The sequence below is a fragment of the Nelumbo lutea genome, chromosome 6 (assembly GCF_056320005.1).
Source record: "Nelumbo lutea isolate HS-2025 chromosome 6, American lotus-T2T, whole genome shotgun sequence".
Taxonomy (NCBI): domain Eukaryota; kingdom Viridiplantae; phylum Streptophyta; class Magnoliopsida; order Proteales; family Nelumbonaceae; genus Nelumbo; species Nelumbo lutea.
This window is the reverse complement of record NC_142689.1, coordinates 42519928-42546240: the sequence shown is the minus strand read 5'-3', so window position 1 is coordinate 42546240 and position 26313 is coordinate 42519928. Positions and strand designations below refer to the sequence as shown.

The window sequence follows — 26313 nt, the reverse complement described above, 5'->3', positions numbered from 1 at the left end:
AAGAATGCTCCTCCCAACTTAGGTGTTCACGCGCAAAGAGTGTACCAAATCCTCCCTCCATTAAAGATGACACAACTTAGGATGAGGAGGGATCAACAGGTAGTTCTTCTCTAAGAACATGTGATTCTTCAGCAAGAATCGAATGGGGTAGTGAGCATAGCTTCAAAATTGTTTCTTCTGGCAAGAAACAATATCAAGAGCAAATCTCGATCAAATCCAAGAGCTGGATATCGAATAGGGTAGGGCGGCAAGAGCAGGAAGAAAAAGAACTGAAGGCAAGATCAGTCCAACTGAGTTGTCTTTTCTCTGTGTTGTGTTTAGTGTGTTTTTTATGTCTGCCTTGCTCTCTATTTATAACCTTAAAGAGACAACCTCCTAATCTAACTAGGAGTCTTCTAATCCAAATCTTTATTTGGATCTGAACTCTTTAAGTGATAAGGATAATCCCTTATCGTATCTGTAGTTAAAGATCAGCTTATTCCTAATCAAATTAAGAGTTTCCTGATCCAAATCTTTATTTGGATCTGGACTCTTTAAGTGGATAAGACTTATCTTCTTATCCTTATCTGCTGATCCAAACCCAGATCCGCCCCTATTTAATTAATACAATTAACTCAGTTCGAAATGGACTTTTAGGCCCATTAAGCTTTTAGGCTCATTTCCTTTTTATGCTGGCTAGCTTGGTTCTCTTTGTATGGCGTGGGACCCTAACATTGATATACACATCAGCCACATCGGTTCAGCCTAGTCTCTGTTACAAGGCCTGGCCGAATTTACTGCTGAATACAGTGAACCCTTGAGTCCAACACCATGGGCTCTTAATGGGGCCCAGCATTTACACTAAATGGTCCTTGGGTCCAGTCATCTTATGAAGGCCCAAGGACTGTGGGCAGATGCAAGATTAGCCCATCAGGTATAACCCTCAATGGTCTTACACTTAACCTCTCAGCCCTTAATGATCAAATACTACCTGGCAAGAGAGGACCTCTCCCTTGGCTGCAAGGTACAGTGCTGCACTCTCCACTCACATGGATCCCAGGAATTAAAACCTTTTGCAAACATTTTAAAACCATAATATATACAAGTATATCTCTATATAAATATATTTTGCAAAAACAAATTTCACACATTTGAAATCTACTGCCGGCAGTTTAGATTTCCATCAGAGAGCATTTTCTCGATCATTCACTTTGTCCGACAAAGGGGCTGATCCTGTCACTATGATCACCCACTCAGATGAGTTCTCGGACTATCCCAACATACCTAGGTTTTGACCCCCTCTAAGGATCTCATTGATTGGCACATCAAAGACAGTCCAATGCGACACCTAGTGCAGTATCATAATCGAGTTTAGGGGTCTGGTGTAACATTCTAGTTTTGCCCATCTGTCTCCAAGGTCTAGGACAATATTGTAATTTTGGTCCAGTTCAAGGTTTCAAGAAAACCCACAGCATGTACCTCAGGTCTCACCCTAGCAGTTGAGACAAGTCACTCCAACCAACTTGGCAGCACATTAGTGTCAGCCTTGGTAGGATAAATCTCCCCAGATCTATCCAACAATTGTGAAGATTTTAAACTAACATGAGTCTCATGTGTGTCCAGTTTAAGGGTATTACACAGAAACATACCACAATAACATGAGTCAAATATGTACTTTATTCATTTACAATAAATGTCATAATGTAGATTATGCTGATTGGAGCTAAGGGCATACACTGCTCAACAGTTAACTTTCTCATAAGCTACTTCGCAACAAAAAGCCTTAATTTTTGGATGAATCGGGTGGCACCAAACTTCCTTAGTAGGAAAGGAAAGAGGGATAGGGGATTGGCAAAGAGCATTAAAAAAAGAGGCACAAGAAAAGAGACCTTTAGAACTTGGACACCAAACCCTTCTGCCCTGTTTAGGAGGCTCTAAGCAAACTCTTTTAAGAAGCAACACCAACTTTGACAAACAAGTGAGTTCTTCATCCCTCAATCCCCTTTGAAACTAAAATCCCAATTATGACCCAGAGGCAAAATAGGTGCTAAAAAATTGAGATACTCTCATTTTTATACAAGGAGATGGAATACAAAGAAGTTAACAAGTCCTTCAGAAGCTGATACCCCAGCCAAATGTCTTCCCAGAAACGAATTGAATTACCCGAACAAACATCATAATTGATAAACCTAAGGAAATGAGGAAGGATGCTATGGATTGCTTTCCAAGGTGCTGCCAAAGTAGCCCGATGTGATACACCAGCATCCCAACCACTCTTCAATCTCCCATGAATAGTACCCACCATCTCCATGACCACTTCCTTAATAGAGCCATATTCTTCTTTCTTATATTCCCAATTCCTAAACCACCCTCTTTCTTGCTTTACACACAATCTCCCATTTAACTAGGTGATATTTTAGACTCTCCCGGCTCCCAAAGAAAATCCCTTATGATGTTTTTTTCTAATTTCTTCTATTCCCTTGCTAGAATCCTTAACACAAAGAGGAAGTAGATTGGTAGGTTAGCCAAAGTTGATCTTATTAGGGTGATCTTGCCTCCCAGCGAAATATAGTTCCTCTTCCAACCTGCCAATCTCTTTCCACATCTTTTTATAATTGGGTTCCAGAATCTACTTTCCTTTGGGTTGGTGCCTAAAGGAAGACCTAAATATGTCAACGACCAAGGGGTGATTAGACACCTAAGCAACCAACTACCAAGTTTAAATGATCGTCCTCCATGTTAACTCTTGCTACACAACTCTTACCCAAGTTTATTTTCAGATTTGAAATCCCTTCAAACTTCTTGATCAGTTGTTTTAATTTCCTCACCAATCCTAATTCCCTTCACAAAATATTATGATGTTTGCAAATTGGAGGTGAGTAATTGGAACACTGTTTTTGCCCACTCTCTAACCCCTAAACTCATCTTCCTTATCAACTTTGGAGAGGAGTCTACTAAACACATCAGCCACTAAAAGAGGAAGGGTGAAAGAGGACCCCTTTGCCTTAGTCCTCTACAAGCTAGGAAGAAGTCTTTGACCACTCCATTAACAAGGATAGAGGACAAGACTGAATACAACCAAACACCCAATGATATCATCTCTCCCCAAACCCATGTTAATGCACCACCTCTAATAAGAATTTCCAGTCCATCAAATCATAGCCTTTTCTAGGTCCAATTTGCAAACAAAACCTTCCTTCCCAAATTTCTTCATTTCCTCTACACGTTCATTGGCTATTAGGATTTGGTTGATTATTTGTCTCCCTTGAACAAAAGCTCCTTTTAATCGACTTATGAGAGAGGGCAGTATCACTTTAATCCTCAAAGTCAAGACTCTAACAATTATTTTGTAGATACTTGTCACCAAACTAATGGGTCGGAAATCCTTGGGTTGGCTAGCATCAGTTTTTTTTTTGTTGGAATTAGGGCTAGAAAAGCTGCATTAACTCCAGGGCTAACAATGTGTATTAGAGAATTCTTTGAAGACTTCAAATAATTCATCTTCCACCACTTCCCAACAATCCTAATAGTAAGCCATTATAAAACCATTTGGACTTGGTGCTTTAGATGGTCAGGATCTTTCTCACAAAGATCCTGACTATCTCATCTTGATTAGAGGTTACTTCTCCAACTACTTCCAGCCTAGCCACAAAATTCTTCGCCTACTACCATTGGCCATCGCATGAAAAAAACTTTGTATTTCCATCCCCTTCATCCAGTTGTCTTGGTTTTTGTCTCTAGCAGATTTCCTCCCTATTAATGATTTCTTCCAAATCTTTTTTTCAACATCTCTCTTAACTCCTTGTCTTCCACAGTAAGGTTTCTCTCCCTCTCTGTTTCTTCCAATTCTTGAATTTAAAAAATTAGTGTCAATTTCCTTTCTTCTATCCTTCCAAAATGTTCCCTATTCCACTCCTTTATTTTAGATCTCAATCTTTGCAATTTTGTGTGGGATTTTATTCCCTCCCATCACCCCTCTTAGATTCTCATTCCATCATTCCTCCACTTTGCGAACAAATTTTGGGTGTGTCAGCCACATATTTTCAAATCTAAAGGTTGAAGGACCATGCAAGAAAGATTTTGAACCTAATCTAATGGGATGGTGGTCTGAGGTGACTCTAGGAAAAGCTCTAGATACCAAACCTTCCCAATGATCTTCCCATCCTCTGTTGAATACAAACCTATCCAGTTTTGAACACAACGAGTTTTCTTGAAAGTTGCAACAGAGGAATTTCCTTCAATTCACACAAGTCAATGAATTCATTAAATCTTCTCATGCTAGTAGTGATTGATTGTCGAGAATTAGAAGTTTCATTGGAAAACCTTATGACATTGAAATCCCATCCCAAACACCATTTACCTTTCCACAATCCCCAAATTGCATACAATTCTTCCCACATTTCATTCCTCTCTCTATAATTGGAAGTAATGAGAAGTTTTGTGTTTGGGGGGAGATGGTGTAAGTGGATAATGGGGTGCATTAGGTCTTGTCATGGAACAATGGTGGATTTCTTTCCAACTTTAAGAGGAATTAGGCAAGGAGACCCTTTCTCTCCCTTTCTCTTTCCTCTAATTACTGAAGTCCTTGGGAAAGTAATTTTTAGGGAAGATTCACAAGATCTAGTGAGGGGACAGAAAGTTGGGCGTGATGGGATCCCAATTACACATTTGCAATTTGTAGATGACACAATTTTGTTCTGTGAGGGAGGGAATAAAAGGTGGGTTAGGAATCTCAAGTTGTTATTTTGATAAAAGTTGTATTATGGATATTAATTTGGAAGAAAGGAGCTTTTAGAATGTGCAAACATTTTGGAATGTGAGGTGTCTCAATGGCCATTGAAATACTTGGGTTTACCTTTAGAGGACAATCCGAAGAAGAGTAGTTTCTAGGGTCCTATCGTAGAAAGGTTTGCTAAAAGACTTGCCTCATGGAAGAAAAGTTCTGTCATTATGGCCTTATTTTCAGGTCCTGTTGGTGTGGGGGACTCTTTGAGGGCTGAAATTTTTGCTGTCATGGAAGGGGCCAAAAAAACCAAGGAGTTAAATATTTCTGAAGAAATAGTTGGTTAGTCACGAGTGTGAGGTTCCATCCCACACTCAGGCTCTAGTGTGTGTGGTTTCATACCCAGACCTAGTTATTTCTAATTTCTTTTATTAGTAGTGTCTAATTTCTTTTTAGTAGTTTCTAATTTATTTAGTTTCTAATTTCTATTAAGTTGGGCTGGCTGGCTTTATTGTTTCTATTTTTTGTTTATTTTCTATTCTTGTAAGGATCCTAAAAGCTATAAATAAAGGAGTGTATGGGGCAGCAGAACATTCACCACTGATCCCCTTCTTTATTTTCTCCTCTCTTCACTCTTTTTCTCTCTCTTTCTTTCTTTTCTTCTCTTCAAACCTGTAATACAGTAAACAGTTTTTCTTCTTCTTTCAAGTTGGTATCAAAGCCTTAGATCTAGTGTTTCTCATGTGGATTTAATTCAGTCGACCATATGAGAATTGTTTTGGGCTGAAAGTTCAGAAAGATCCTTATTTCGACTGATTCTTGGAGGTTGCAAGAAGGCTTTTGCAGCTGTCCTAAGATTGGAGAGAGCTTCTTGTAATCAGGAAGAATCAGGCAGGAATTGAGTGATCAAGATCGATTCTTGATCAAGATTGGAGGTGCCGATCAGTTTTTTTTCTTGGTTCTTTGATCAAGATTCAAGGTGCTGACAGTAATCGATTGATCAAGTTTGAAGATTGAAGGTAGCAATCAGTTTTCTGGGCTTTTTCCTTCATAAAGTAAGTACCTTTTCTTGAGATTGATACTCAAAAGGACTTTTTTATTCATTCAGAGAGGTACGGTTAGAAAATCTCAGGAGTGATATCAATCCCAAGACAGTAGTTGACTGTTATCTAACTACAAAATCATTGCCCTAGGTTGGCTGTTATCAGCCTTGAAATACAGTTTTTTCTTGTAATAGTAGTTTAAAGCCTCTTCTTAACCTAGAATGGAGTACAAGAACCAAGGAGAAGGTGCTTTTGGGACTGGTGGTTCAGGTAATATGACTGAAAACACCTTTCAGAGTACAACTGTTGAGTTTGATGGATCAAACTACTTGGAATGGGCCCAATCAGCCGTGATGGTTATTGAGGGCAGAGGAAAATTGAACTTCTTGCTAGGGGATGTGAAGGAATCCTCCAAGGAGGACCCTACTTATGCTAGGTGGGTCCAAGAAAATTTTTTGATGATGACATGGTTGTGCAACTCTATGCAGCCACACATCAACCGAAACCACTTGTGGGCCAAAACAACCAAGGAAATATGGGATATTATGAAGGAAACTTACTCTCATCCTCTTAATGTTGCTACGGCTTATGAGCTAAAATGTGAGGTTAAAAATCTGAGGCATGAAATTGACCATTTTGAAACAATTGAGTGGGAGAGTCCGAAGGATGCACAAACATAAAGAAAGCAGGTTGAAACTAGCAGAGTTTTTGAGTTCCTAGATGGTCTGAACTCTGAATATGGCATTGTGAGACAACAATTGTTGACAAGGATAGTGTGACTTTATCACAAGCCTATTCCCTAGTGCATAGTGAAGAAACTAGGAGAAAGGTTATGTTGCAGCAACAACCCCCCGAATCAGCCTTGGTAGCAGTTAGACCTAAATTTGGGGGGGATAAGGAGAAGAAGAAAGCTAAGGACTTAGTATGTGAACACTGCAAGAAACCTAAACATACCAAGGACACCTGTTGGAAGTTGCACCCTCATCTAGTTTTAGCAAAGCTCAGAAATAAGAAAGGGAATGCTAATATGGTTGTCAACACTGATAGTACAACTTCATCAGGCACAAGAGGCACTCCTCTAGATACCCTAGCTGGAGTCCGAGCTGCTCTGACTCAGCTAGAAAACGAATTTAGTAATTCAGCTCAACAACTTATTTCAACCCTTGCTCATAGAGGTACAAGAGCTATTTTGCTTGTCATGCTTCTGTCTTAGGTAATACTAGACCTCCCTGGGTAATAGATTCAGGTGCTTCAGATCATGTGACCAGCATATCTACTCTATTTAGCACCTATTGTTTATCCTCTGGGAGAGACAAAGTTTCTATTGTTGAAGGCTCTCTTGTACCAATTTCTAGCAAGGGAGACATCAGATTATCAGATACCATCACCCTATCCTCAGCTTTGCATGTTCCCATGCTTAGTGCTAACTTACTTTCAGTTAGTAGTATTACTAAAAATCAAAACTGTTTGGTAACTTTTTTCCCTGATCAGTGTATTTTTTCAAGATCTGGAAATGAAGAAGGTGATTGGGATTGGCCGTGAGATGAATGGAGCCTACCTGCTAGAACATTCATAGGGGGAGTAGAGTGAAGCAGATAAATTGTTTGTTTCTCAGTCTTGTAGTAAGATTATGCTTTGACACAATTGCTTAGGTCATTTATCTTTTGGGTCTTTCAAGAGTTTTTCCAAACTTGTTTGAGTCAGTAGAAGTGTTTGGGTTAAAATTTGAAAGTTGTGAACTTGCAAAACATAGTAGGTCATCTTATGCTTTAAGTAATAAAAGAAGCAACCTTCCTTTGAGATTGTGCATACCGATGTTTGGGGGCCCTACTATACTCTCACCATGGGGGTGGTACAGATATTTCTTATTATATTTTGATGACTATACTCGTTTTTCATGGGTCTATCTTATGCACTCTCAAGATGAGGTCCCCTCTTTGACCCAAGCTTTTCATTAGATGATCCTAACTCAATTTGAAACCAAGATCAAGATTCTTAGATCTGATAATGCCAAGGAATACTTTGCAAAACCCTTGGCATCCTATCTCCTTGCTCATGGGATCATTCATCAGAGCACCTGTCTTCACACACCTCAGCAAAATGGGGTTGCTGAGAGAAAAAAACAAGCATATTTTCGAGATAGCCAGAAGTATCATGTTCAACTCCAATGTTCCCATATGCTTTTGGGGAGATGCAATCCGTACAGCCATATACCTCATTAATAGGGTTCCTTCACGGGTACTAAACATGCAAACCCCGTTCAGTCTTCTATATCCAATAAGGACCTATTCACTATTCCCCTCAATACTTTTGGGCGTACTTGTTTTGTTCAAATCCCTGGACCTCATTGCTCCAAGTTTGATTCCAAAGCCACTAAGTGTGTTTTCCTTGGGTATGCACAAAATCAAAAGGGATATTGCTGTTATAAGCCAGTTTCAGGGAAGCGCTTTGTGCCCATGGATGTCACATTTTTTGAGGATATGCCCTACTAGCATAAGGCTTCTCCTCAGGGGGAGAATAGTGAGGAGGGGATTTCAGTTCCAGCTCCAAGAGTTCCTTTACCTGTCTCGATTACTGGGGAGGAGTTGCGAAGAAGGTTGTCAAAAATCCAGGGAGTTGAGGGTGTATCACACAAAGTGGAGGTAGGTTGATTATTGTACTCAACAACAATCCAGGCCAGTTCCAACATCTTCTACAGCTCCAAATCCAAACACTACTACTGCTCCCACTGTTACAGAGGTTTAGCCTTCACCGATAGATGACCTTGATCTTCCAATTACTATTCGTAAAGGGAACACCGTTGCACCTCATTCATTGCCCATTGCATCTCCAAGTTCCTTTCCTATAATTGTCTCTCAGAATCCTATAGGTCTTATTTGGCATCTATTTCTTCTATTCCTATACCTAGAAAAGTGCAAGAAGCTCTTTTGATACCTGAATGGAAGGAAGCAGTGCAAGTAGAGATGGGTGCTCTTGTAAGAACAACACATGGGAATAGTTAACTATACTGAAGGGAAGAATGGATGCCGATGGGTGTTTACTGTGAAATATAATGCTGATGGTACTGTAGAGAGGTATAAGGCCAGATTGGTTGCAAAGGGATTCACATAAACTTATGGCATAGACTATACAAAAACCTTTGCACCTGTTGCAAAAATGAACACTATCAGAGTTCTTTTATCCATTGCTGCAACTTCTCATGGCCACTATTTCAGTTGGATGTTAAGAATTCCTTCCTCAACGGAGACTTGCAAGAGGAAGTATACATGGAGTTACCCTTGGTTTTTATAGTACAAAAGCAGGAAAGAAAGTTTGCCTTTTGAAGAAGGCCTTGCATGCGCTGAAACAATCCTTGAGAGCTTGGTTTGATAGGTTTAGACTAGCTTTGGACAAATTCAGATACATACAAGCTCAGTTAGATCACACCCTCTTCTTTAAGAAGATAGGTCATTCCCTGACTCTACTTGCAGTCTATGTAGATGACATTGTGATAACAGGAAGTGACACTAGTGAAATCGAAACCCTTAAACAGTTCCTTCACAAGGAATTTGAAGTGAAAAGACCTAAGAAAGTTACACTAATTCCTAGGAATTGAGGTAGCTCGATCTAAGCATGGCATTTTTATCTCCCAAAGGAAGTATGTTTTGGACTTATTGGAAGAAACTAGCAAGTTAGGAGTGAAACCCGTTGATACTCCCATTGAGCCTAACCTTAAGATAATTGCAGAAAGTGGAGAACTCCTTAAGGACAGGGCTATGTACCAAAGGTTGGTTGGGAAACTTCTTTATCTTTATCTAACCCGATTGGATATTTCTTATGCCGCCAGTATTGTCAGTCAATACATGCATTCTCTTAGGACCACCCATCTCCTTGTAGTAGAAAGGATCCTTGCCTACTTCAAGAATAGAAGTGTATACAAATGCGGATTGGGCTGGATGTGTTGACTATAGGAGGTCCACCTCTGGAAATTGTGCATTTGGGGGGGGGGGAATCTTGTTTCCTGGAGAAGCAAGAAACAAAATGTTGTTGTTCGCTCCAGTGCAGAAGCGAAATACAGATCCATGGCCAATGGTGTTGTAGAAGTGTTATGGCTGAGATCTTTGCTTAATGAGTTGGAGGTTGATTATGAGAAGGCTTTGATTCTGTATTGTGATAATCAAGCTGCAATTGATATTGCCCCACAACCCAATACAACATGACAGGACTAAGCATATCGAGGTTGACAGACATTTTATTCGAGAGCGAGTCACATCTCAAGAAGTATGCCTTCCTTACATTGCCTCAGACATGCAGTTAGTTGATCTCTTCACCAAAGCAGTCACGAAAGGCAAATTGGAGACAGATCTACGCAAGTTGGGCATGACAAATATCTACTCCCAACTTGAGGGGGAGTGAAGAAATAGTTGGTTAGCTACGAGTGTGGGGTTCCATACCCACACTCAGGCTCTAGTGTGTGTGGTTTCATACCTGATGTTGTGCAATCCGAGCACTCCTAGCTGGCAGCTGACTGGCTCCTACCTGGCGACGGACGGTGCCTGAGAAGAAGATAGTGAAGGATTCCTAGGGGGCTTGCCTGGTGGGAATACTCCGATGCTTAAGTTAGAATGCTGGAGAAAGCAATAAAGAGTGCAAAGAAGGCTAAGAGTGCAGGTCGCGCTAGATCATTGAGTGTTCAAGATTAGCTCGAGAGAGAGTTCAGATATATTTTAGGTGTTTAAGATGTAAGATATAAGATACCTTTCCCCTTCGACCATGGGGCTCTTAAATATGAGCGTTCTTGTCAAATTGGGTGTAACTGCCATTGGACCTTTGTCGTAGCTGTTATCTGCCAGGGCTGCGCAGGTGACCGTTGCAGAGTACTATCCAATCGGATGAGTGACACGTCTCGGAAGGACAGATACGCCACCATCTGTCGAGAGACGTGGGTGCAGTCTGTCGGGCTGGCAGGGGTTGCGTCGCCAGTCAGGAGACGTGGCGCAGTCTGACGGGTACAGTCTTGTCAGATAGAAGCTTCCTGAAAACGTCGCGTTGCTTAGCAACGAGTTGCCTTGTAGCAAGCTATCCCGTAGCGAGCTGCCTTGTAGTGAGCTATTTTGTCGCGAGCTATCTTGTAGCGAGCTCCCAACTGTACTTCGAGGTGATTCCTTTTGAGGCAGTTTTTCTGCCCAAGTATTGGAGCGAGCTTGGATAGACTTATCTTGGAGTATTCCCTTTCAGTACATCGGGGGTCCTCGAGCTCGCGCCGTAGCGAGCTGCCCTGCGGGCTCGTTACTTAGTCACGGTCAGGCCGTTGTGCTGAGCTTTTACTTGTGCTGAGTCATGTCCACGTGTCACCGTCTCACACCTAGTTGTTTCTAATTTCTTTTATTAGTAGTTTCTAATTTCTTTTTAGTAGTTTTGAATTTCTATTATTATAAGTTTCTAATTTCTTTTTAGTTGGGCTGCTTGGCCTTATTGTTCCTATTTGTTGTTTATTTCCTATTCTTGTAAGGATCCTAAAAGCTATAAATAAAGGAGTGTATGGGGCAGCAGAACATTTACCATTGAACCCCTTCTTTCTTTTCTCCTCTCTTCACTCTTTCTCTCTCTCTCTCTCTCTCTCTCTCTCTCTTTTCTTCTCTTCAAACCTGTAATACAGTAAACAGTTCTTTTTCTTCTTTCAAGTACAAATTATTAATTGAAGGTGACTCAGAATTGGTTATCAGTAGTGTTTTAAAAGGCATGGGAGGCGTACGCCTGGAGGCGATGCCCCCAAAATGCCCTATAAGGCGCATGCTAGAGGCGCTAACACCTCTGAGGCATGCGCCTCAGGTGAAAGAGGCGTATGCCTCATACGCTTTTTTCAAGAGGCGTACACCTCATGCACCTCATGCACACCTTAAGGAGGCTTACGCCTCTTTGTGTTCGGGAGGCTTATGCCTCTTACGTTCTGAACTACGCCTCGCGCCTCTAGGTAGTGGAATGCCTTGCATCATGCCTCCGCATTTTAAAACATTGGTTATCAATTGGCTTCAGAAAGAGGAGATGGGTTGGTGGGACTATACTAACAAGAATAGGAAGTTCAAGTGCCTGACGCAAGGAATGGAAGTTATCTTGAAGTGGACAAAAAGAGATGCTAATTGCTGGGAACAAACCATATATTGTGGGCTGTTTTGTAAGTGTGTACATTTGTTTGGGGAGAGTTAAGAGTGTTTACCTCTCCCCCTCTTTGTAACTTTTGTACCCTCTTTAATGAAATGCAGTTATTAATAAAAAAGTTATTTGTCATTAGGAGGTAGGATTACTTTAATAAGATCCACTATAGCTAATTTGCTTGTTTATTACATGTCCGTATTTGTGGAAAGGAAATTGGAAAAGTTGATGAGGGATTTTTTGTGGGAGCTAGGGGAGGAGAAAAAGGACCATAGAGTTAGACGGGAAGTGGTTAGTGGCTTTAGAGACTACTTGTGGATAAAGATAAACCTTGGGCTGTGGTAGTGGTAAGCATTCATGGGCTTGTGGAAAATGGATGGGATGTTGGTTTACTAACTAGGGTACAAGAGCTTCCCCTTGGAAGTGAGTCCATCCATGCTATTTTGCCTTCTTGCCTACTTTTGTTATGTATGTTCTGTGTTTTGGAAACCTTATAAAATTTTGAGAACATGTTTGGGTGGGGAACCTTTGAAAAGTAAATTTCCCTCCTTGTTGGCCCTTTCAAGGTATAAAGATGAGTTTGTCTCTACTTGTCTCATCTAGTTCAAGAAATGGTTTTGATTAGGACTTGGGTTTGAGAAGAGGTGTAAGGGACTCAAAATTAAATTGTGTTTTTGCTTTGCTTCATATCCTTGAAAGGATTTTCTTGAGTCCCTCTAAAATTGACAGCTGCATTTGGACCCTCTCCATTGGTACCTTTTCCTGTGCCTTGTTCTTCAAGGCGTTAATTCAACCCTTTGATAGTCTGGGCAAATTTTCCCTATAAAGGAGGTTTGGAGCAAGCATATCCCTCCATGAATTGGAGGTTTTTGGTAGGAAGTCTTCTTGGAAAGAATAAATACTTGTGATAAAGAAAAAGACCTAATTGGTGTTTTTCCCTCGCATTGGTGTGTTCTTTGCAAGGCTAATGGAGAAACTTGGTTTCACTAGTTAATCTGTTGCCCCTTTATAACCTATATTTGGGAATGGTTTTTCTCGTTGTTTGGGTGTAGGTGGATTCTCCAAAGCTTGTTTTCTTCTAATTTATTTAGTTGGCCAAAGAAAAGGGGGAATAGTAATGCGCAAATGCTTAATGGCTGCTTTGAGCTGGACCATATGGGAAGGAAGGAATTCAAGAAATTTTCAGATAAGGAAAGAAGCAAGGAGGCAATCATAGAAACCATCATAATTAGAGTGGTTCAATTCAATGGGTGAAATCTTTGGAGCTCTTTGCTGATTTCTCAACAGGTGACTTTATGAAAAATTGGAAGGAAGTGGCTGGTTCAGACTGTCATAAGTATACTACAATCCCCTTATTGTCTCTACCAGCTATTGACTACATTAAGCTTAATTTGATGGGAGTAGTGCAGGTAACCCAGGCCCTTCTAGCATTGGAGATGTTCTTAGAAATGGTGAAGGCAGCAGAATTATTGGTTTAGTCTCAGGCACAATTGGTATAGGGGACTCTTTAAGGGCTGAGATAATGGCTGTTATGGGGGGAGTGCAAAAGGCAAAGGATATGAACTTAAGTAAGCTGATTATAGAAGCTCATTTAAAGCTGGTAGTGGAATGTCTGCAAAAGGAAGAAGCTGGACTTTGGAATCACAGTATTGAAAGAAAGAAATTCAAGTGGCTGACACGAAATATGGATGCGAGACTTAGTTGGGTTAAAAGAATTGCTAATGCCTTCGCTGATGTTTAGCAAAATAAGGGGTGGGCAGAAGTAAACTATTTTGGGCTCAATTGTAATCTCCTAAGTGTTTTTAGGAAAGTTAAGAAAGTTTACATTTCCTCTTTAATGTATTCATTGTTCATACTGATTTAATGAAAATTTCTGTTATTGATAAAAAAATGTTACCTCCTACTAAAAAAGGAGAGTCTAGTGCACGAGGCTCCTGCCAATGCGGGGTCTAGGGAGGGACAGATTTACAGAGCCTTAACCCTAGAGGTACACAAAGAGGCTGTTTCCAAGATTTTAACCCTGGTCACCCAGGTCGAAATGGAGACCCAACTGTTGCACCTAGGCGCACTCTCCTGATATAGCCTGGTTTTAAGATTAAATCTGTTGATTGAGTTTATAGAAGGAATGAAGAATCATGTTGTTTTGTGCATGCTTCCCTTGTTCTCTATCCTAGTGAATTAGAAATGCTATTACCATCAATTAATTTTATCTCTTTATATAGGTTGTTTTCTGTATCCATTTCAATACATTTGAAATTCACTCTTAATTTCAAATGGCTGTTGTATTCATAGGCCCTTTATGTTATGAACCCAAACAAGTTCAGGGCTTGTGAGTTTCTGATAAGGTTCCATGAGGAGCAGCGTGGTGATAAGATCATTGTTTTTGCTGATAATCTCTTTGCACTGACTGAGTATGCAATGAAGCTTCGGAAGCCCATGATCTATGGTGCTACCAGGTTGTCCTTAAACCAAATCAAGTTATTTTCCTTTCAGGTTTATTTAAATTTTTTATGCCATTTGTTTTACTAACTGGGAGTTTCTGTTCAGCCATAATGAAAGGACAAGAATTCTATATGCTTTCAAGCATAGTCCAGATGTAAACACTGTTTTTCTTTCAAAGGTACTAACCTCAAAACCTGGAAAAATTGTCCAGCATGATTTATTTAAGTGAAATCTGTTTAAGTTTTTATTTATGAGAGCTTACATAAGTTTTCATAATTAGCATAGAAAAATGAAATGAAATTGGCTTGCCTTCATTGGTTTTATGTTGTACATGTTGATCGCTTACCAAATGATAATATACTGATGAAATTACTTGCTTTGAAAGCATTACTTGGATATGGTCATTGTTGGCATTTGGGCCTAGTAAAAAATATATAACTGTTTATAGAAGAACATGTAACTTTGTTTTTTCTGAAAGTTGAAATTGTGTTCTCATTGGGTGTGGCTTAATTGTTTATTGAGGCTTTGATTGGTTTCTAAGGAATTGTTTCTACCACTCGTTATGCATCCTTTTCTCCAAGCGACCAAGAACTTAATTGGTATATTGCCAATCATCTAAACATCAAATATAGTAGAATATTTCCTTTATCTGTTTCTAGTAGCTGATATTTTTAACCTTCTTTTTTATAATCTTGTTTATTGCAGGTAGGTGACAACTCAATAGATATCCCTGAGGCAAATGTCATAATCCAGATCTCATCTCATGCTGGTTCACGGCGACAAGAAGCCCAAAGATTGGGTCGTATTCTTAGGGCAAAGGTTGGTTCTGGTATCCATTTTCTTTCATAAAGTTCCATTATGTTAGTTTCTTCAATGTGCACCGGTGGGTCTGTTTTGGAGCCAACTGTTCTAATCTGGAAAGGTGCTCAATGAAATTGTTGTATACTTACCAAAAAGATGTATACTTGAAGCTGCTGTGTTTTCTCAAAACGATGACTTTTGAAGTATGTTGTAACCTATAAAATGTTTCATTCAGTGTGCAAATAATTTCTAAAACCCAAATCTCTATATGTGAAATCTGGAAATCCATGATGTTTGGATGTGGACACTTACACAGGGATATGATTCCATTTCCAAAGATCCTGGATGCAGGTATGAGGTATCCCATTTAACATGCTTGTAAGTCTTTAAATCATTTTTTTACCACCACAGGGTTCATTGCTCTTCCCCTTGCTCTTTTAGAGCATTCAACTTGTACCAATTCATTCATCCTTGTTAGTGCAGTCATTTGCCATCTTTATACATGACCAAATTAATTTGCTATAACATACAGCGTTATATACCTTAATATTGTTAATGCTATGAAGTGTACCACAGAAATGTTCATGTAATATCAGGTATTCATCATGTGTGGCACTGATAAGCTAGGCTAGGCATGTATAGGTATCCAGTGTAATAGCTGGAAACAACTCTCTCTCTCTCTCTCTCTCTCTCTCTCATTTATGGGAGGAGGGTGTGATTTCAATTTCGTCTAAGGAGCAGGTAGGGGGTGTTCACAGTCTGGTTTGGAGAATATCACAGACCAAACTAGTAAATTACAGTCTCCGACCAAACCAAACCGTTTTATTACGGCTTGGGGACTTTGGACCCTTTTATGATTTACTTGGACCAGTATAGAAAATATTAAAATAATATCCTATGTAAAAGGAAAACTAAATAAATGTATACTGGTCAATCCATGACATCTTAACCATTATGGAATTAGTGTGGATCTATATTATTAAATGTAAAACAAATAACATATGAAAACCATTATAGAATTCATTAAGTAATAGATCATATTTTTTTCTTCATATTTAATTTGACCCAAACAAGTGTGTAAATCTGTTAATAAACAAATAAGATATGAAATTATGAACATTTGAACAAAAAACAATGGGGCATATTTTATATATAAATCTGTTAATAAATAGATTTACAACAAAAAAAATTTATCAGTTTATTGTTTACAATTTAAATATATACAATGTATAAACCAAATAAACTTAAGAACAATGTAAAATAATCAATTAAATAAATGTAGTAAAAAATCAGAATATGAATAAAAGCATTCTCATGTAAAACATATATTTGAGCATTCTACAGCTAAAAAATGCATATATAAACATATAATTAACAAATAAATAAATCCTATTTTTTTGTCCAAAAATTCTGAAAATGGTTGAGATTTTACCTGTCTTCCAAGTCCAAATTCGAGTTCTTGTTCCTGTATTTTCAGTTCCTCTGTCTTTACAGTTGAACACAGATCAGAGATAGAGAGAAAGGGTTAGGCTTTTCTTTTTCAAAGAATAAAAGAGAGGATATGAAAAGATGATAGTGAGAGAAAGATTTCAGCCAGCCAAAATAGAGCAGCCGACGGCGAATCGGTGACAATGGTGGGGACTGGTACGGATATGGTTCAGTTGAGAAAAGTTCAGAGGAAGAGGGTTACCTGGGTTAGGGCTTTTTGTTAGAGTTGAGAGAGATAATGGAAAGATGATAGAGAGTAAAGGAGAGAGAGAGAGAGTGGACGGTGATGGAGGGTTGTGTACAGAGGATTTCAGTTGAGAATGAAAATGAAAAAGAAAAGTGAGAAAGGGGCTAGGGCATCAAAGAGAAGAGAGAAAGAGAGAAATAATTCGATTATTAATTAAAAGTTAAAGTTAAAACTTAAAATTAAAAATAGGCCTTTAGTTATTAATCTTATTATCTTTTTATAAAATAAATACTTTTATTACATATTTATATATTTAAATATGTATTATATATAATTATATATAATATATTATATTAATATGGTATACAGTTTGGTTTGGTTTATAAAATATAATAAACCAAACTGAAACTGTAAACTGTATTTTTCAAAACTTTGAAACCAAACCAAACCACAAATTTTCGGTTTGGTTCGGTTCAGTTTATGGTTTGAACCGTACAATGAACACCCCTAGGAGCAGGCATCAAGAGGATGAATGAGTAATGGCTTTCCTTTGAGACCAAAAATAATCCGAGGACTCTTCTTGTTAGTCTCAAAACTATTATATGAATCTGTTTCTTGGATTTTTTTTTTGGATAATGGTTGTTTTAAATTATGGTATTTGACTTCTGACATCTATCACTGTTCTGACAGGGTCGGCTTCAGGATAGATTGGCGGGTGGTAAAGAAGAATATAATGCTTTTTTCTATTCTTTAGTATCTACAGATACACAGGTAAGTTTAAATATCATCTTACTAGCACTTGATAGGTTGTAGAGCTAAAAAAGAACTTTACAGTTTAAAATATATATTTTTAATTATGCTTGTGATTTTTGTTGCAGGAGATGTACTACTCTACTAAGAGGCAACAATTTTTGATTGACCAGGGTTACAGCTTCAAGGTACAAAATTCTAGGATATAGTTATTGCGTGGAACTTAGAAATGGAATGCTACAAATATGATTTTGCAAGCTTAGGACTAACTAGCAGCTCCTTTTTCAAATATGCTTTTAACAATGGCTATTCTGAGATTTTTTTACTATTGGACTTTTAAGTTTTTGCCAAGTATAGAGTACTTGGCGATCCTTTACAAAATTAGCAAAATCAGGTCTTCTGTTGGCCAACCGACATCCCTCTAGTCAGATGGACAATGGGCATTGACTGATACTATTCAGCTTAACAGCTATGTAATGAAATGACTGAGAAGACATCCCTTTCTACCTCAGTATGTCTTACTGTAGTCAGACTGATGAATTGGTCAGTGAAGTTATATGGTCTATACTTATAACCAGACAAGAACTCAAAAGAGAGAAAATTGCCCAAGCAATTAATTGATTAAAAATGACCAAACAACTTACCCTTGGTGATGAGAAAGGATTATCTGAATGCAATAGCTATTCAGCAGGCTGTGGAACCAATGGTAGTGCTCCATGCCAATAATAAAATACATGGGACCCACAACCATTCAACTTCTCACTGTGGGCTCCATGTGTTTTATCAATGGTGTGGGGTGCTATTATTGGTTCCACAGCTCGCTGAATAGCCATTGCTTCAGCTAATCCGAATTTGGTGAGAAAACTGGTAAATCAAATGAAGACCAGAGCTTTGTCAAGTGAAAGTAAAATATGATGGTTGGGCAGTAGTTTTAGACCTTCCGCTGCAAGTAAAAGAGAACTTGTAAGCTTTTCATCATCCATCCTTGTTTGAAAAGAAATTTTTCTTTAATTAGTGTGTGTGTTTTGCCTTCTTACTTTTCTTTGGAATCTCTAACAAGCCAAAGGCCTGCCTATTCTTCTGTAGTGATTCCAAAACCATACATGTAGTGCTCTCTCTTTCTCTTCTCCTTATCTTAGCATATTTGTTAGTGGTAGAAATGAACCTTTGGTACTTGTACCACATAAGGTTGGTGTTTGTAATCTTTGCGCTGAAGCTGAGCACAATCAAATGGACCCATGTCGCACATGTTCCTGTGCAGGAACTGTGGTAGCTGTATCATTCATTGACATTCCATATAAAGTGGAATTGAAGATTGAATCTTCATAGCAATGACATAGTGGGGATCATGCTTGAATTGCTACAGCCAACGCAATGTGTGTGTGTGTGTGTGTGTGTTATATAATTTTTATTCTTCAAAGAGCTCAGGGTTTGTTTGATCAAATTCATCATATGTTGTTGCTATCAGCTAAGGGGGTGTTCACCAATGTATATGTTTTGTTTTCTAAAACAAAACAACTACAACATCAGCAGAAATATTTTGTTTTTGCTGACATGGTAATTGCATTTGTTTTAGCAAACAAAACCATTCACATTGGTGAACAGCCCCTATGATTTCAGGGTCCATTTGGTTTGCAGACAGGACTAATCGGATTCCAATTGTAGCTGTTTGGTTCATCTGGAGTTGGAATGATAATCAACTGAAAATTTTAAATTTTGTATTAGTCTATATATTATTTTGTTATTACTTCAATAAAATTTTATGAATATATAACTATTATTTTATTAGTACTTTGTTATTATTATTTTATTAATATTTAATAACGAATATCTTGGTATTTATCATTAATATATTAATATATTTTAATTTTATTATTAATTTATTAATATTCTATTATTTTTTGTTTATTATTTTAAAATTAATTTATTAATATTTAATAATTAATGTGTTAGTATTTTATTATTACATGAATTATATTATATTAATATTTTATGATGGTACTATTATCTTATTAATATTTTATTTATTAATATATTCTGGTTTTATTATTATGATATTATTACTTGAATTATTATTTTTTATTATTACTTGAAGTATGTTGTATTTATTTTTATTTATAATTTATTATTATTATTATATTAAACAATTAATATCCTTGTTTGTTATTATTATTAATATTTTATTATTTAATTAATATTAGGGTTTGGGTTTTTTTTTTCATGAGTTCTTTACTTGACAGACTCTAGAATGGCCATTCCCCCAAGAATGGGAATTGGAATCCCATTTCTGCCAAACAAACAGTTGGAATCAGCATGGACCATTCTGATTCTGATTCCAGGCACCTATTCCAAGAAACCAAATGGTCCCTAAATTTGTTTAGACTTAACCGAAATATTTCTTTAGCCTTCTCACCATGAACAGAAAAAGAAGATTCTCATGTTTAATGTGTTTTTTATTTGACCTCACCAGTTACCACATTTTCCAGTCTCTGGTTGATAATCAAATAAGAGAAGATGTGTCCCCTTTAATTTTGACTTTTGTGAGCCAACTTAGAACTGTTTCTTCTTGATACTTTTCAAGATCTTACATTTCTTTTTTCCCAATACACATGAGCTTCTAAGACAACATGATTTCTCCATAAGGATAAATCACATACAATTTTCTAATGAACATTGTTCAATTATGATTTCCTGGCTGACTTCCTTAAAGTTGTATCTTAAAATCAAGCTTCTTTATTTCTCACATCAAAATCACGCACCTGTCCAACCAAAGGCATCAACTTAATCTAGAAAGGTTATCTAGCCATCACAGTTTTCAAGGTACGGCACCATGGCAAAGCCAGGCGATATGGGAGTGCCTTGTCACTTAGTCACCTAGGTGGGTGCCTAGGCATTGCCTAGGTGATGAGTTTTTTAAAATAAAGAAGTATAAATCCTAGGGTAGTCCCTCAGGTTTCATAGTAATAAGCAGTAATCTTTCACTAATAATTACCATCATCCTCAAGAAATAAGTATAAACCCCATATCGAAAGATAGAAAATCAACATATTTATGAGAAGAAAAATAAGAAAGGAAACAAAACATACAAACCATAAGAGTTGAGCCCTTGTTTTGGTCCTAGGAAGAAGAAATCCTATTGATTGTTTTTGTGTGTCAATTGGATAAAATCTTCAAGTTATTTCTTACTTATCAATTCAAGTTTTGTAGTCAAGGTGGAGGTGAAGTTAGGATAGTTCATATTTTCTATTTGAAATCTTTGGTGGTTGCTTTAGGTACATGGGGCTTGGGAAAATCGTCTTTTTGGTTACTTGTTTGAGTGGGATCTATATGATGCTTTCTATTTGTTTTTAGAATCCTATATCTTCTGGAGACATTTTTTATTGAGTTTTAAAAGAAGTTTCCCGTGGTTCATGTTCTTCCCTATTACATTGCTCCTTCGAATTGTCCCTTACACTCTATTCCTATGATGTATAGTGAGATAACCAATAAAAAAATTATTTATAACACAATGCTTTGAATCTGATCCAGACATCAAATCTGACAACCGTCTGGATCAACAATTCAGTGGTCCAACTGGGCAGTTCTCTAATTATGATCAGTCAAAACCATTAAGAACTTTAGGTTTCAAGTTCGCTTGTTTGACTATTCAGGTCAATGACAGTTTTAGAACACTTTATCTAAAATGTAAATTATGCATATGCAACATGTGGGTGTTATGAAGAGCAACTACTTTTCAAATTTGCAGTTAATTGTTTTAGTTTAGATTGAGATTTCAACATAGCTTCTCTATCTTTAATCCTATTGATTCTTCCTGATAGGATAGGGTTATATTGACTAACTGAAACTTTTGATAGATCATTACAAGCTTGCCACCTCCTGATTCAGGAGATATGTTGAGCTTTCACCGTTTGGATGAGCAATTGGCACTTCTTGGGAAGGTTTACCTCTTGCCATATTGTTTACCCCAGATGATTTGTTTGTTGAATCAGCAGTCATTGAAATGTTTGTATGGCAGGTGTTGAGTGCTGGTGATGATGTTGTTGGTTTAGAGCAATTAGAAGAAGATGCAGATGATATCGCCCTTCAGAAAGCCCGTCGTTCCGTTGGATCAATGAGTGCAATGTCTGGAGCTAGTGGGATGGTTTACATGGAATATAAGTATGTTTATTCCATTAATCTTTTCTTGTACGAATGTGCTTACTTTATTTCTACCTAAGAAAAAAAAATTGCTTTTCATTCCCCTTCTCGTATGCTTAGGCTTCAATTGTTTATCCATAAAATGGATCTACATTTTCTGTCTGAAATATATCTATCAGGTCCTTGCATTTTACAGGGAAAAAATATTTTATTTTCCAGCCAATTACTAATTAAGTTTTATGTGACTGGCAAGGAAAACAATGTTTTCATGTCTCATCTACCCCTCAATGGACTTTATGTATCATCTTTTAAAGCATTAATAGAAGGTTTTTTCTGAGTCAAAAAATGTTTCCATGTAAAAGGAGCATGTAAAATAACTAGTCTTATCTAAAGCAGGTAGAGCAAGCATCCTTCAATTTTGTGCCTTTCATTTCCTTGCGTAACACTTTTAATCTTATTCTGCAGCACTGGACGGAGCAAGCATCCTGGGCAGGGCCAGATTAAGAGTAAGCCCAAGGATCCTTCCAAGAGACATTTCTTGTTTAAGAAGCGCTTTGGTTGAAACATCTCCACTGCTTATCTGGTTCTTGGTTGCGTATCTTCATCTGTGGTTTAGTACAACCGATTCCGCTACACATTCCTCATATGCTATCTACAAAGATTTCTGCCATCAATTGGATTTTTGAGTAGAGGAATATGGGTTAAGCGTCTGAGTGACATTCAACATCCAGGTGCTGCTAAGTTTTTGTACTGTGCCTTTTTTGAACTTCAAAAATGCAGGTTCAAAACCTTGTAAATTAATGAAGTGGTTAGAGTTGGAAACATACACGGGATTAAAGAAATGGCATGATAATATAGAAAAGTTACTTCTGACACTGGGAGAAGGGGTATAGTCGAAGCAGCCAAGATTGTGAATGTGAACGCCAATGGTCTGAAACAGAAACGAGTAGAAACACTGCTAAAACGAGCTTTTTAATTCGTTGATGCCACTTAAATAGGAATTGCATGTAAGAGCGAATTTTCAATCTGTTCAGTATCCTTTCTGGTTATAATACCTGAGAAAGACAATGAAATGAAATGTAATGATAGAAGTGCTGGCTATTTTATTGAACAGAGTCTTACTAGTGCAACTGCTCCTGGTTGAATCGTTTTTGTCTTATCTGAAGGGTTTTGTAGATGATGTTTGTCAAATCTGTTTCCCTGTTTCAAACATAAGCCCCCCTTTATAGGTTAATAGGGGTGAGCTTGGTTTGGTTCCAAGGTAGAAGGGTTGTTTTTGGGTTTTTGTAACCAGAATATACCTTGTCAAGATTGGTTCAAGGGTTAATTTTGACCTTAACGATTCTAGGATCCAGCTGTGGAACATTTTCTTTTTTTACCCCCTTCCCCTCAAGAAAAAAAATCTCCGAAAACTTAAATTTGGAATAATAATTTAGAATCATAATAATTTAAATTTTGTAAGCATTATTTTTTGCATTACTCATTGTATACATCAAATATTAAATTGAAGAAAAAATGACCAAATCACCTAAGTGGCTCAATGGTCAAGTGAGACCATAATATTTGTAATGATGAGTGCTTGGTTCAAATTTTTACATCCTCAGTATTTTTGGATTTATTTCAATACAAATTCAGTTCCGAGGCTGGTCTCATCTTGTTCAATTAATGCTGATTATTCAGGTCAGTTTGGTAAGATAAGCCCTTGGGCCCTGGAATTGGCCTGGGCGGGGTTGAATTCAAGAATTTGGAACCAGATAGATTGGTAGAGGTCAGTTTCATTTGGTTTCGGATAGAATCTATCCATTTGCTCACTTCCACAAGCTAATAATGTTATTATGGACGTTTAGGTGGCATTTTGTAAAATTGAATTCTGATGTCTTGAAAGCAATGAATATCTTAGCCCCTGTTCGGGAGTGCTTATTTGATAAATAAATGTTTAAAAATAAATTCTTATTATAACAAGTGTTCTGAGTGTTGGGTGAAAAAGCATTTATTTTGAATAGGGGTAAACATTTATTTGTGGGCATCTTGAATAAGTGATTATTTTTAGCAATAAGCACTTATTCGGGCTTATTTCACTGGCCACGCTTGATTTCGGGCATGCGACTTTTATGTAAAAAATATTAATAAGCGTTTGATTTTGTAAAGGTGAATTATGATATCTTGAGAAAGCAATGGAGATCTTATCCCCTGTGCTTATTGATAAATAAGTGTTTAAGAACAAGTTTTTATTATAATAAGTGTTATGAGTGTTTGGTGCATAAGCATTTATTTCAAATGGGGGTAAGCACTTATTTGTGGGCATCTTTGAATAAGTGCTTATTTTTAGGAATAAGCATGTAGTTGGGCTTATTTCCTGGCTACACTTTGATTTTGGGCATGCCACAAATTTCCCACACTTAAGGCTCAGTTTGGAAAGAGTAATATGTACAGATGTAAAAGTTCCATTGATTTCTCCCGCTCTTTCTCCTCTTCCTTTATTCTTTACCTTCTCTCCTCCCCTCTCTCACTCTCTTGCGCTCCTGTAAGTTGAGGATAAATGGTTTAAAACCATTTTTCATTGCATAACTACTATCATCTTGGGAGACGTCTATTGTTGTCGATGCTGCATGCAAATATCAGGGAGAGTCTTCTCTCTTCTTTTTGTCGTTGATGCTTTGCCACCATTATGCATTGTCTTCTTCGATGAATGCTCCTCTGTTAGTCTAAACATGGAGGAACTCTTAAGGACAACTTTAGTTTTTCACAGAGGTACAAACCTGCACTCTCTTGCTTTCTCCTTTGCATTCCTCTGTCTTTTTTCATTTTGTTCCTCTATTTTGAGTAAAAAGTATATTAGATGTTAACAACCTGTAGACTTGTAGTTCGTACAGGTTTAGGTTTTTCTTCTTTCCAGGTTGTGTGCTTCTTTCTGAAACGTGAAACTAATAATGCCATCTGAAAGACAGTTTGTTGTTTGCATAACGACTCATTGTGACCGAATGAATCCATCTGAAAGACAGTTTGAAGAAGTAAATGCATTTAAAATGTTATGTACGATTCCATCAGCTCCTATGTTTAATGTTGACTTGTAATAAATAGACTTCCAACCTACAATATCTTGGAATATCTTTATTATCTGGGTAGCATAGGTGACGGCAACAAGAACAAGGAATGTGATATTGACCTTCTTACCTCTAATATCATAGTTATCAATGTTTTGTAGCTGGTTATTTAGAAACAATTTCAATTAATTTACCCAAGGGTTTTTGCATATTGGGGTAGGGCAGTGGGGGGAAGGGACTTTTTGGTATTCTGGTACCTATTGCAGTGGAACTTTTACCAAGAGGTGTGCCCATACAAGTTAATGAATTAAGTTTTGGAGAAGGAATTGATTATAGGAGGATGAAGGATTAGAGAATGTGAAATAGTCTCATAAAAGGGACGAGAGAATATGGAAATCAGAATCAATGATTATTTCATTAGTGAGGTTTTTGGAAAGAATCAAAACTTAATTGTGTTTTATATATGCATGATCAATGATTTTCCCCACCAAATGTAGGCTTTCTACAATATCGGGATCTTGTTTGAGTGTTAAAGACAAATTTAAGGTGTAATTTGTTGGTTAAGGTTGAAGGAGAATAAAACATTGTCAACCTCTCTTTAGGGTTCAAGTTGTAAGTAGGGTAAGGCTTGGATGGGGAATGGTCTCTTTAAAACACAGAGAAAGACCGGGAAGTAGGGGGATTGGTTTTATAAGAGGGGTAAGGCTTGGTTGGGGAGTGGTCTCTTTGAAAGACGGAGAGAGAGGCCAGTGAGTAGGGAAATATGCTTCTGGGGTTAAGGATACTAAGGCAATGGAACTGAGAGAGTGTGCTTGAGTGCTAGGTGCTAAAATGCTAAGGATCGAATGAATTTCAATATGAGGAGGACGTCTATTTATGGGGGAGGTCCCAAGATCCTAAAAGACAGGAGATAAGGGTATTTGCAATGTATCGGGAAAGGGAATATTGGATTCGCTGTCAATTATTAAGTGCGTTATTAGAGTTTCGCCATGTGTCTCGTGAGGTTTTTTTTTCGAAGATCAGCTTTCCTTCTCCTCAAGATCTCTCATTACCCACGTGTACTATTACCTTTCGTGCACTTTATTTTAATTGACGTGGCGTTTAATGACATCACCACTTGGTGGGCGGCGTCTTGTTAACCCTACGTGGCATCTCACAATGTCTTTTGATGGTGTAGGTTCCACGTGGCTACGGGTACGCACGGGCCTCGCCATGGGCTCGGCCATAGCTTCTCTTGGTTTGGGTCGCAAGTGGGCTCGGTGAACCATGGGTTTATTGCGGTTTTGCGATACACATTGTGAGTTCGTTGTAGGGTTGATGGTGTGTTCGGGTTCATCGCAACATGGGGATTGACTGTGGGTTGTTGGCATGCAACTTTACGGTGTTAATCTTGATGTTTGATGTTCTCTGAGGGTCTGAGTGAGCACTATGTACTTATATTAGTCCCTTTGCTTATCAGTAAGTGGGAGCTTATCGATAAGCACTTTGTCCTTTCATCTTTGGGTTTTGTAATGAGTTATCTTATGTGCATTGGGTCTGGGGATTTTGCCTACTTTATAACTTTGTATAAATCTCATATACCTCATG

The 26313-nt window shown here is 37.8% G+C and overlaps 1 protein-coding gene across 1 annotated transcript in view; it reads left to right on the top strand.

Moving 5' to 3' along the window:
• The window catches only part of LOC148848763 (general transcription and DNA repair factor IIH helicase/translocase subunit XPB1), a 45462-nt gene extending 22669 nt beyond the window's left edge, over positions 1-22793 (top strand). The window contains exons 13-20 of the mRNA XM_088949910.1: positions 14170-14333; positions 14425-14497; positions 15025-15138; positions 17486-17566; positions 17674-17733; positions 21400-21483; positions 21561-21703; positions 22148-22793. Of these exons, the coding sequence (XP_088806036.1) occupies positions 14170-14333; positions 14425-14497; positions 15025-15138; positions 17486-17566; positions 17674-17733; positions 21400-21483; positions 21561-21703; positions 22148-22244 (816 nt within the window). The 3' untranslated portion in view covers positions 22245-22793. The remainder of the gene's footprint in view (positions 1-14169; positions 14334-14424; positions 14498-15024; positions 15139-17485; positions 17567-17673; positions 17734-21399; positions 21484-21560; positions 21704-22147) is intronic.
• The last annotated feature ends 3520 nt before the right edge of the window (positions 22794-26313 follow it).